The sequence below is a fragment of the Symphalangus syndactylus genome, chromosome 3, assembly GCF_028878055.3.
Source record: "Symphalangus syndactylus isolate Jambi chromosome 3, NHGRI_mSymSyn1-v2.1_pri, whole genome shotgun sequence".
Taxonomy (NCBI): domain Eukaryota; kingdom Metazoa; phylum Chordata; class Mammalia; order Primates; family Hylobatidae; genus Symphalangus; species Symphalangus syndactylus.
Window position 1 is genome coordinate 89,359,126 of NC_072425.2, and position 12,832 is coordinate 89,371,957.

The 12,832-nt window shown below is 36.8% G+C and overlaps 1 protein-coding gene and 1 non-coding gene across 3 annotated transcripts in view; both read right to left on the reverse strand.

Moving 5' to 3' along the window:
* Positions 1–12,832, reverse strand: part of ITGB8 (integrin subunit beta 8) — an 83,361-nt gene that overhangs the window by 27,566 nt on the left and 42,963 nt on the right. For both annotated transcript variants that reach the window (XM_055272488.2, XM_055272487.2), the window contains exons 4-6: positions 8,900–9,146; positions 7,359–7,524; positions 6,288–6,446 (exon numbers count right to left, since the gene is read on the reverse strand). In XM_055272488.2, the coding sequence (XP_055128463.1) occupies positions 6,288–6,446; positions 7,359–7,524; positions 8,900–9,146 (572 nt within the window). The remainder of the gene's footprint in view (positions 1–6,287; positions 6,447–7,358; positions 7,525–8,899; positions 9,147–12,832) is intronic.
* LOC129479966 (small nucleolar RNA SNORD56) lies at positions 10,791–10,861 on the reverse strand. The gene has a single exon (XR_008656884.1). It is a non-coding gene; the product is annotated as a small nucleolar RNA SNORD56 (small nucleolar RNA).

The window sequence follows — 12,832 nt, forward strand, 5'->3', positions numbered from 1 at the left end:
GAGGTAAGAAAGATTCATTGGGGGCAATTTTGGGTAAAGGGATAACTGTGTACAGATGTATGGTGGAATTTTAATAATGTGTATATCTAGGTGGATAAAAAAGCATTTAAGACTCTCTTTATACAAGTGAGATCCATAATATAAATTTTATAATAGAATATAGAATTTGTAGTATGGAATATTGTAATAAGACATAAAAACCAAACAATTTAAATAAAAACCTTTTATCTGCATGATTTTTTAGAGGAAAGAGGCAAATAGCATAGAAGTAATCAGATAGCAGAGATTTTTTTAGAGATGAAATTTTAGATGATGTGTCAGTCAACATCTGTCCTGATAGTTAATCTTTTATCTACATAGTTGTACTGTGATAACTGCATAGACCAGGGTTTCTCAAGAGTAGTGCTATTGACAGTTTGGGCTGGATATATTTTTTATTTGACAAAGGGGCTATCCTGTGCATTGTAGGATGTTTAACAGCACCCTTGTCTCTATACAACAGGTGCCAGTAGCCTCCTCTTTCCATAGTTATGATAGCCAAAATGTCTCAGGACATGCAATTGTCCTCTGGAGGGTAAAATCGCTCCAGCTGAGAACCATACCACCAGCAGGGGCTCTGAAAACAGATCATCCGGGCTTCAACTTCTGGCTCTGCGATTACTAGCTCTATGTGACACTGGGCAGCTGTTTGACCCTTTATGGGATTCAGTTTCCATAGGTATAAAGCAGGTATAAACACTAGTATCTACCATTCAGATGGTGGAGATTAAATAGGTTAACTTCGTAAAGCCTTCACTTACCATTCTGTAATTATTAAGACCAATGATGAGTAGTGGTTCATGTCAAACAGCTCAGAGTCTACTATGGGCACTGCTATATAAGGGTGTGTGACTCCAGACAAGATGCTGATCCCTTTAGCACCTTTTTCCCTCCTCATTTATAAAGTAGAAGCAAAGCAATATCTACATGTCACTGCAGTGTTGAATGGTGTTAACTGAACATAAAGAGACAAACCCCGTAGGTCTGCTCAAGAAAAGACAGTTTTTAACAAATGACTGCTTAATAAGAGAGATTTGGAGGCCTTTCCTAAAGGCAAGATATGCTCTTAGATGTGCTTTCCTTGTCCTATGTCACTTGCTTATCTTTCTTACCTGGCCCTGCAGATGTTTGAGTTTGTGGCTCCTGGCAAATATGACATCAGTTGTAATCACGATACTCTATTTACTGAAGGAGGGTATGCATTGATTTTTGTAAGTTTTTCAATGATAATGGCAACAAAAAGCTTTCTGCTTAAGCATGACTTACCTACAACATCTAATTTAATAATAATATTCCATTCTATAAAAATTTTTATCAAATTTGAATTTTATTGTGTCACTTTTGCAAACCATAATTTTACCCCATTTGAAAGGCATTACACAAGCAGAGCCAGGCTACTTTGAGTCTGGCACAGGTGATTTCTACATGCAATTTTGCTTTCAATTAAAACAATTCCAACTAAATATTGTTTGAAGAGATCCTTTCCAGGCCACTTTTTTTGAGAATATGAGAAGCATTCAAATTAGTTCTCCTATAAGATTACTATTAAAATGTTCTCAGGCCGGGTGCAGTGGCTCACGCCTGTAATCCCAGCACTTTGGGAGGCCAAGGCAGGTGGATCATGAGGTCAGGAGATTGAGACCAGCCTGGCTAACACAGTGAAACCCCGTCTCTACTAAAAAATACAAAAAAAGAAAATTAGCCAGGTGTGGTGGCACGTGCCTGTAGTCCCAGCTACTTGGGAGGCTGAGGCAGGAGAATCGCTTGAACCTGGGAGGTGGAGGTTGCAGTGAGCCAAGATCGTGCCACTGTACTCCAGCCTGGGCGACACAGTGAGATTCCATCTCAAAAAAAAAAAAATGTTCTCATGGTGTTTACAATTTGAAGCAGATCATTCAGCAAGCTGAAATCAGGTACTTTATAGTCTTTCGATGCCCCAAAAGATGGAACAATCATTTTTAAAAGCTGCACATGGACTTAAAACTTTCTAGTTGTATTCCATACCTGGCACAAAATAAGTGTTCAATGAATTTGCATTTTTATTAGTATGTGTCTGAGACAAACAAGCTGAGAAGCAGAAAAAGAGAGAGATTTAACATTTTCTGAAGTAGAAAAGGCCATGTCTCCGTTGGGAAACAGCAAACAAAATTAACAGATCTCTTTATTAAAAGATCACAATTATCTCCTCACATGGAATTCTGTCTGATCTCAACATTAGTTATAAATGTTTTCCAGACTTTGAAAATGTCAGAAATATCTCTTTCAGAAGGAATAAATGTAATAACGTTATGAACGTTTGTTAACTCAGGTAGCAAAGTTATGGATTACATTAGCAAAGTAGCTTCTTAAGCTCTTTATTCATCTGCAGTCCTGGAAAAATTAAGTATAATTCCAAGTAGTTAAGATTCATAGTAAAAGAAAGCTTCCTAAATGGCATACTTAAAAGTCAAGTACATGTTAAAGTTGCATGAGGAGAGGCACAGTGTTGACTGTTTTTGCCAGTGAGAAAGCAAAACTGTTCAGTAATGCCTAATAGGCCTTCTGCAATTCTGCCTCCATAGTATAAGATGCTGATCTACTCAGCAGCTAGTCTATCCAAATAAGCCTGGAGGAAAAGGAATGAACTATGAAGCCAGCAGTAAGGGGATTCTGAGGAGGTATATGATAGGAGGGATGAAGAATCACTGGCCATAATGTGATGACCCATATTAAAGGCTGCATGGAAAAACACCAAGCCTAAACCAGTAAATACTAGTGAATATATGGTATGCACTAGTACATACAATAGGAATGTGGTAGGATCTTGCCAGTTTGAATCTCGCTATTTAAAAACTGTGAGTCACATCAACATCTGAAAATTCCATTGATAAGGTTCATTGGATGACCTCCACATACTTGTTCCTTGGTCTTCTTTCATTGTTACTGAAGACCTTCATGCTATTCTTGGCCTCCACCAAGGGGTGGGTGAACAGTTTCTGGGAGGGCTCTGACTAAGGGTGGAAATAACCCTGGAGAAGCTGGGTGGGGAGACAGGGTGAAATTCCAAACCCTCAGTGTTAATAATCTACTACATCATTAATAATTTTTGTATTAACATCTGCCATTTTAGAAAGAATGTCACATTTCAAATTGTCATTATTACTGGATAAATTATAAAACTATACTACTGCTAAAGTTTTTTTATTGTGGCACTTGATCTTGATGAAAAAGCCGTGGAAAATGTAATTTATTCAATAGTGTAACATCATTTGCCAGCAACCATATACAAATATCACAATGTGTAAATATAAATTATTTTATATTATATGTTGTTTTGTAACTTATGCAAGTCAAATCATCTGGTTATACTTTCATAAGACTGCAACCAGAAAGACAAGAAATGACAACAGGAACATTATTTTTCTTGTTCTTCTACGTTTCAGTCGACAGACCGTGGCAAAGTAAAGAATGCAGATTTTAATATAAGATTGAGACAGACCGGGGCCAGCTCTGCAATTTATTAATGTTTTAGCTGTTTATCCTCAGGCAACTTACTTAGCTTTTATGACCCTCAGTCCTGCTGTTTGTAAAAGGAGGGTAATTATGAGTACCTTATAGAGTTGTTGTAAAGATAAATTTGATGCTGTATGCAGAGTGATTGCTACAGTGCTTTCAGTTGAATACATACTCAATAAAATGGCAGTTGTTATTAGTCTAGGGTTCACATTGACCTTCAGGAAATAGCTGTATGTATAAGCAACAGAACTCTGTCCCATGTAATTTACACATATAAAGGGTTTTTTGATCAATTATTTCCTTTTATAAATACAAAACCCAAGAATCTTGGTTCAGACTCTTGAACCAAGTAGCTCAGATACCATTCAACATTATTGGCATCGGCTGCTGGAGATAAAGCCAAGAAGCAAACTGTTTGATTACTTGTCTTAAACAAAATTTAAAATTCCTCCATAATGGCCAAATAGGGGAGGATAGAGGTCATTTTAAAATGCACAAATAAATATGCCTAGAGTCAAAGTCAAGGTAGCTTTCAATATAGAAGGTTCCAAAGCAGTAGCACATCTTGAATATATAAATCCATGGCCAAGGGATCAATCAAAATGCTTCAGCTTCTTTTACCTAATATGTAGGCAGTGACCCTACAAATGAAGGGAATGAGAATTTTTAGGAAGATAATCCCTTAAAACAAAGACCTGGGGTAAATAAAATAAAAGTATCCTTCTAAGGTGTTAACAAACACATTATTCCTTGGATTACTCAATATACTACAGCAGTGACATGCGGAAGGGTCATTCCTTTAAATACTGGGAACAGTGACCAAGAAGGTAAAAGAAATTGGATGTAATCATCCAATTTCCTGATGTCATAAGGATCCAGGCCCTGTCTAAAATTCCACTGGACTTATAACTTATTTCCATAAGGTTCTATAACATAGTATATGTCTAAAATTATGACAGCATTTCTTTGCCTAGGAAATCCTCCCTAGATGAGCAATAGTATCCTTTTAAATACAGTTATGGAGAGATGACTTCAGTGACTTGGCAAAACTTCAAAAGAATAATACAATTTGAGAATAATGTCATTCTTATTTTCTTCTTAAAAAAATAAAAACCTTCTCTTTGTCTCACAATAGAATAATTCTTCCTGTACCCTCTCCTACTCCCCAATAAATAAATTAGAACTCTACCATTGATCAAAAGAGGTTAAACAGAAGGAAGGATAGATAAGAAATGACTAAGTAGAAGTAGGTGGGTCTGTCAAAGTGAAATAAGGCTGAGTAGAAGAGAGTTATGGAAAGACACTATTGGAATAACTCCAGTTCTTGAATTTTGGAATTCAATCTCTAGTTACCTTTTAAAATCTTTATATTTTGATACTACTTTCAAGAAACTAAAATGACCAAGGGTTGAACTTGTTTCATGTGGTAATACAATTGCCGCTCTAGAATTTCAACAGATCTGGTAGGGTATTGCAGATGAACTGGTGATCTATTTAAAATCTACCCATGGGAACCACACAAATTTCAGCATAATTTTCATGCTTCTGATACTGTGATTCCCAAACTGTGTGTGAGGTGTCTTGGTGCACTGCAGCACACTCCCAAGGATGGCAGGAAATAATTTCAACCTTCAAGAGAAATACAGTGACATTCAGCATGTATCATGTACCAATGAAGAACTAGTTGGAGGGAGTTCATAGTTTTAAGATTACATTTGATTCTATTCTTTTAAATGACATTAATCTTTGCCAAGCTGGTCAACTTGAAAATCAACATGGAAGAAGAAATCAGGGTAGTGATGACCAATCTGATTTCAGGATTTGAAAATTTCCTAAGTTACTTACTAAAACTGAAACATATATCTCTACACTTGATACACTTGCATTATTTTTAAGGAGATACTAAGTTGTTAAGACATAAATAGTTGAGTTATTTGGACTTAACCACTTAAAAAACAGTACTATTAGGTATGTCTTTTGACCCACGGGTGTCATGGAATAAAATTACTGAGAGACTAGGGTCTCATGAACTGAGAAAGTTGGAGAGGTTCTGTTTTAACATATGCAAGAATATATAAATAAGTGTCAACATCAGAAGTAAATGACGCTTTGGACTGTTGATTCTTCACAACTAGAATTAGATAATGCCAGGGAAGATATGGTTCTAGGTTATCATATTAAATATATGAGTCAGAGCTTATACTAATCCTCAGGAAGCAAGCCAGATAGTAACTGATTTAAAAAGAGACCTTAAATAGATAAGATGCAGAGAGGCAAAGTACAAAATAGAGAAAGCCTGCTTTGTTTGACTCTCTTTCTCTCTTGTCTTTTTTCCCTGGTTTCTATTTAGTTTCTACCTATTGCGCTGTGAGGTTTCCTCCTTAAAATGTTTGTAGATATCGACCCCGTAGAACTGGTCTATTTGTATAAAGCAAAGGTATACGTTTTTTCCCCTGTCCTAGAATTACATAAAAAGTAGAATCTTGTATCATTTTTATTTTCAAAAATTATACAGTGCTTTGTCATTCATCAAAGAGTCAGCTACTAGAAATTGTCAAACTGTTTTATTCATATATTTTATTGATCAGTATTTATAGATTGCACTGTTCCATAAATTCTCTCTCATGGCTTATCCTTATTCTGTATCTTTCTTTTTTAGGTAATTTCCTGGTACAAAAATAGTTGAGTTGCCAATTTAAAATTGTACTTCAACCAAAAGAGTCATATCTACTAAGGGGTTACTGCAACATTACCATGGTTGTCGATTTGACGTAGACGTTGTTTTTCAGATGGCAGTTTCCGTCATTGGGCACCACTATGCCTGCCAATTTGCTATCAAGAGCAAGATGAGATGTCTGATCTGTCATCACCAGCAGCAATCTTTTAGCCTCTTTTCGCCATCCAATATGACTCTGAAAAATAAACATGTAATTAGACTTTGTACAATAACACAGATCTGTACTGTGGTTTTTACCTCAAGTAAACATTATGTTTGAGTTGACGAACAGTAAGTCAGGCTAGAACGATGTGCATGGGTACAACGCTGCTGCATAAATAGCTTTAACTTTTATTTGTACATCCTCTATTTTCCCACAGCCATGTGACCACACTAGTTGCTGGCTAGAGATTTCTAGTGTTCCAGTGGAGGAAGAATAATATAGATTAAAAAGTAGGAAAGGCCATGCATGGTGGCTCACGCCCGTAATCCCAGAACTTTGGGAGGCTGAGGCGCGCGGATCACGAGGTCAGGAAATCGAGACCATCCTGGCTAACACGGTGAAACCCTGTCTCTACTAAAAATACAAAAAATTAGCCGGGTGTGGTGGCGGCGCCTGTAGTCCCAGCTACTCGGGAGGCTGAGGCAGGAGAACGGCCTGAACCCGGCAGGTGGAGCTTGCAGTGAGCCGAGATGGCGCCACTGCACTCCAGCCTGGGAGACAGAGCGAGACCCCGTCTCAAAAAAAAAAAAAAAAAAAAAAAAAAAAAGGGTAGAAGAACAAGCTGAAGTGAGGAGGGCAACAGTCTACTTCTAGTTCCTCCTTGGAGTGTGGCGCATGAGAAAAGCAGCCCTTTTGGAAAGAATTTTCACGTGCGTAACCTCTTCTTTCTCTTTTGTCTTTTCCTATTTAAATCCCTCCCCGAATTTAGCCCCTCTGTCCCAAACACATACCGAAATGAATCACCTTGGTGAGGAGTAATAGATAGTAAGATATATTTTCTTCTACACTACGTTTTCACTCCACAAATCAAAGAGAAAATAAAAATTCTAAATTCTTTGAAAGTTTTGCATGTTAGCAAACACTCGATAATGTGAAACGTCTTACTTCACAGACAGCTGCCTGAAGCATGGCGTCAAAACCTCCTTCCGGTGTATCTATGTTTCCAGAGATCTTCTGTTTATGAACTGCTTTCTCAAACTCAGTGATGTTCTCTGTCAAAGACAGCACATGGATGTATCCATGGGGAGGCATGCAGTCTAAATTGTAGTCACTATGTGGGAAAAGAAGAAGTGTAAAGTTTATTTTGCTCTTCTTAAGCATTCTAGAATACTTAACAGTAAAATTGAACAGTTGTATGAAAAGAGAGTAATTCTTTTGTGCCAGGGAAATTTTATACGACAAAAATCTGTGCTTATAAAATTAGAGAGAAGGTCAATACTGACGACAATTTCTTTGCAAGTAGGAAATAAGACTATAAGCATTTGGTATTCAAAAAAAATAAAGATGATTAAATGTGTTTTTTAGTATAGGACAGTTAAGGGCTTTCAATATTTACTCTGCACTGTGAATTTTTAAGGTGAATATAAGAATGTGCAGTGATTTCTTATCATTGAACAGCTGAGAAACACATCTGGAAAATGCTTTTGAGGAATTTAGTTGAAATATGATATTACTTTTTTTTTTAATACTGCACTAATTTTTAAAATGATGCTTGGTGGAATTATTGATGAACATCAAAATTCATTAAAATTATTTTGAGAATCCATGATACCCAGAAAGTAAGAATGATTCCTCCAGTACATTCACCTCAAGAAGGCTTATGAAACTCCATTCATGGATGCATCAATCCTGTTCTGGTACAACAGATGACAGAGCTGTTTCAGTAAATTGGAATGTGTATTGTAAAGCAATCTAACCAATTTGTAGAAGCAAGAAAGATAAAGTCTTTCATGAAAAAAGATCCATACAGATTTATTTTTCTGAAAATTCCACAGGCTAGTGGCAATATTGTGTGAGACACTTGTATTTTTAAGGTTAATTCTTCTTTCATAGTGGGACATATATTATTTAGAATCAGAATTCTAAAATGATAAGAAAAAAGGCTCTTTCTAAACAGTCAAATTCTCATCTTTTGGCCCACTTTCTTTGTGATAGCTGAGATTTCTTTGTAGTCACATCATAGACAACATCATTATCCCCAGTCACAGTACAGTAATGGAGAGATAGACGACGTGTTGGCCCAGACTCTTTAAAATGTGTCAAATCATAATTCAGCAATTTTGGAGCAATCAAAAAATAAAAATACAGAATTTCCAAAGAGGTATTTATATACATGGCAGCCTAACTATTGAAGCTTCATTCAAAGTTACTAACATTAGGTAGGGTTTTTTTGTTTGTTTTTGTTTTTGTTTTTTTTGGTGATAAAAACTGACTAAATATTTAAAGAAATATAAAATAAAAAGCCCACTCTACAGGTGATCTCAGAAGTTTTCAGATATGAACAAACCTCCCCACCTCACCAAATATTTTTATTCTTATTTTATAAGACAAAAATATAAAATTTGGTAAGTTCTTTACGTTAAAAACACAGTGAGCTTTTATAAGCAAAAAGTTAATTTAGCATATCCACATCAAACCCTAGATACCTGCATTGATTATGAATCCTTTCGGGGTGGATGCTAATGTATGGTGAAACTGTTTTATCAACATATGAGCCAAATCCAAGACGAAAGTCACGGGAGAAAAATGCCATTTTTCTAGATAAATCGTTTCCAACAGAATTTAATTTTTCTATATTATTGTGCATTGATGCTGAGACATCAACAAGATAATAAAGATCCACAGGATATTTCTTCAGAGGATGAACTTTCAGCATAAAATTAGCTTCAGCTCCTAGTTCAATAGAAGAAAAACATCATGTAGTCTTCATTTTAAACTTTTCAGGATAAGCTCTTAATAAATTAGTCACATTCTAGCACCTAGCACAATCATCACAAATTTGCACATAAATTTTGGAATACGCTAGTATAATTATAATAATTATAGTACAATTATTATTCTAGTATAATTATAAGGCAATTTGAAAACCATACCAATTTATTGGTCTCCAAATCCTACAGTTCATTTCCCTCAATTCTATAGGCTGAATAGGGATAATAAAAAATGGGCCAGCTCCATATAAATGTAACAGGGTATTGTATCATTATATGAACCTCCATTGCCTTAGTAGCTAGAAAAACACAGTGCAAACCAGCAAGCGGCATTCGATCTCAAGACAGTGCGGGGGCTGTACTTGTGGAATGACTTGAGGAAAACTGGGAAGGTATCTTTAAAAAAAAGATGATCTCCTGTTGGATAAAGGCATAAATTTATTCCTTTGTGTTAAAGTGTATTTACACAGGAGATGAGAAAACTCTGGTACTGTGTAGTACAACAAACTATTCAAAATAATTAGTACCTCATCACTAGTTAGTTGGTAAGATTCTTCAGTTAGCCAAGTGAAGGAATGAGACAGTGGGCTAAAGAATGGTGCCCTGTAGTGCCACATGGAGGACCTGGGGAGGGTAGGGGTCAGCATTTGTCCAACACACAGTAGGTGTTCAATGAACACATGCTAAGGAGGGGTCCCATGAGCGAGGCACCCACCTTCGGCAAAACAACTGGATGAGGAGGGGGGCTGCCACAAGGACAAATGTTGGTAGTCTCCGCAGGGAACTACAATTTTATTTAGTTCTCTGTCATATTACTATTTGATACAAGGACTTGGGTTGTCCCCCCTAACCCTCTATAGAGTTGGTACCTCTACTTTTAATTTCAAGTATATGGTGAAAAGGCATCTATTTAAATGTAAGCAATTTATAATTTGTAAATTTTACTTTTTTAAACTATTAAGCAAATGCTTTGTAAGTCATTATTTTTCCATAAGAATATTCTGAATGGAAAACATTTTTAAAATAAACATTCATTTGTATACATAATTTACCTATTTGAAGAACCTTCTAATTTATCAAATTATATTTTTGGTGTTAGTATAAAACAGCAATATTTTCTTTTCAATTATTTCACAAATCAGATGTTTTTCAGCCAAATTACCTACTGCATTCAAAATAATAAGGTTTTGCTGGTATATAATAATAATTATGGAGAAAGGGACTACTCATTCCTAATTTGCTTTTTCTGTGCAGGCAACCCCTTTAGTGTAATGCTCCTAGGTTTTGGCCCATATTTGAAAGGAGAAATAGGGCACACATGGCCCAGCCCAGTCCATTCTCTCATCCCTTGCCTTCAGAAGGTAGGCTGCCTCCAGAGAGCATATCCTATATTCTGCTCTGCTTTTGGGCTTCTGTTGACAGAAAGAACTGTTCCTGTGGCAGTGTTCTGCAATTTGAGTGGAGAAATTAAATTCAGGGGAATGTTAGACACTGGTACACTGGGCCAGATCGATGAGAAGTAGAAATTTAACACTACTGGGAGAGCGGTTCATGTTCACGGACTTGAACCTTGATGTGTGGATCACTGTTTTTTTGTTTTTGTTTTTCACTCAGACAAAATGTGTCGACTCTCTCTAGGTGAACTGCTGTTGATGAAAAGTATTGCCATCTTTGTAGATTTAAAAAAGATTGTTTTTGTAAACTGGCCACATGGTATCATGGTATTTTTATGTTGGTGAATCGTTGCAGTTTATGGTGGCTCTGTCTAAAGATAAATGGCTGTTTTCAGAGGTATTGCTAAATGTAATAGATGGTCAGCATATTGTGCCAGGGACCCAGCAAAGGTATAGGTTGGTGACCTCAGCAAACAACTAGAGCCTGTACAGCATCAGCAAAGGCACAGTCCTTGGAGGTAAGCTATTCAGGGCCCTCCAACCAAATGCTAGCCACACAAGGGCCCTCAGCAGAAACCAGCTGCTCATAGCCTAGCAAGCAAATTCCAGTCTCACTGGCCTCCGCAAAGAAGGCTGTGAGAAAGCACTGCCAAATGGTTGGGGTGTGAGAGTGTGGGCTGCTGTGGCTTGATTTTGGATTCTATAAATTCTGGCCTTAGCACGTATACCGGCGTCAGCTGAGGCCTTGGTAGAGAAGTTTCTAATAAAGAGGAAAAGAGAGTATTTCCATACACAGGCCTTTTGGTAATTGCTGGCAAGAATAATAATCGATACTTTTACACTGCAAGACCCTTGAGCTTGCTGTGAGGGTCTAGCTTTAAGTAGTCAATTCAAGGTAAATAGTCCTAGCTAGGCTGACCCCAAATCGTGCTCTGCTTGATAAGGAGGAAACCAAAGTGATCAAGCTTGGATTACCATGTCATGCCCATTAGTTTGAGATGTTCCTCATAATATGCTCTCAAGTTGGCTTTGGATTGTATAATTATAAATAAAGGAGAAAACTCTTGGGGGCAGGTGTCCTAGGCATCAGTATTCCACAGTAAGAGGACATAGAAATACCTTTTGGTGGCACTGTGGATATTGTGTCCCTAGTTAACACCCCCACTTAACCTTTGTACGTGATCTCATCATAGAGCCACTTATAAACTATTTTGGACAAGATGCCTGGGCATAATTTTGGAGGAGAAATGGAATAGGGTACAAAACATGGGCTTAGAGTGACCCTGGAAATGATTTAATTAATGAAATGCTATGATCCATTTCAGGGTTTCCAGGAAAATCTCCACTTCCCATCAGCGGTTTCAGAGTTACTACCAAAGGAACTCTAGTTGGCATGGGGACATGGCTATATGAAAAGGACAGCAGAAATGTCCTGATAGACCATGGATCCCTGTCCTGACAGGGACAGCACCCTCAGTTTCATCACGTGCTTAATGGCAATATCCATTGGTTTTAAACAAAGAGCCTGGAAATGTTAGGGAGGGGAAGGAAGGGAAGGGGAATGATTGCTCCTCACTTTTCCTCCTTCCTCCCAAGTAGGACAAGCCCTATGACAATAACCCCCTCCCACATTCACCCCTCCTCAAGCATAATATATGGTTTTCAAAGCCATTTTACCTAAATAATTTTATTAATTTTGCACAAGCCATGTTGAATACATTTCTATTAATACTTTACCACTATCTGGGCTATTCCAACTATCAGGTATTATTAAACAGTTATATGTAACTGAATTTGTTATATAAAGATTAAACTTAACCTGGCATGTGCTCTCCAGATATTTTTAGTTGTAAGGCACCATGGGTTAATATTTGTATTGAATATGAATAGACAATATGTCAGTGTTCCCTTTTTAATTTCACATTAAGTTAATTATAGCTGTTCTTGTCATTTTAGGGGGTTTGGGTGTTGAAGATAAAGGGTAATGATTACTTTAAATTTCTGGTATCTTTCTTTGCCAGTCTCAGAAAGTAACCTAAGTAAGTTTCTACAACAGAAAACGGAATTCTGGTGATGCTTCATTTGTTTTTTTGTTCATGTACTTTGTTGCCATACTTCATTCTTTTCAATAGTTTTCTGTTTTTGGAATACAAGTAAATGTGAAGAATCTATTTGGGTGTGTGTTTATGTGAATGTCTTTAAAATATCATTCAATTCTTCTGAATGCAGACCTATCTAATTTTCCTTTTTTTTT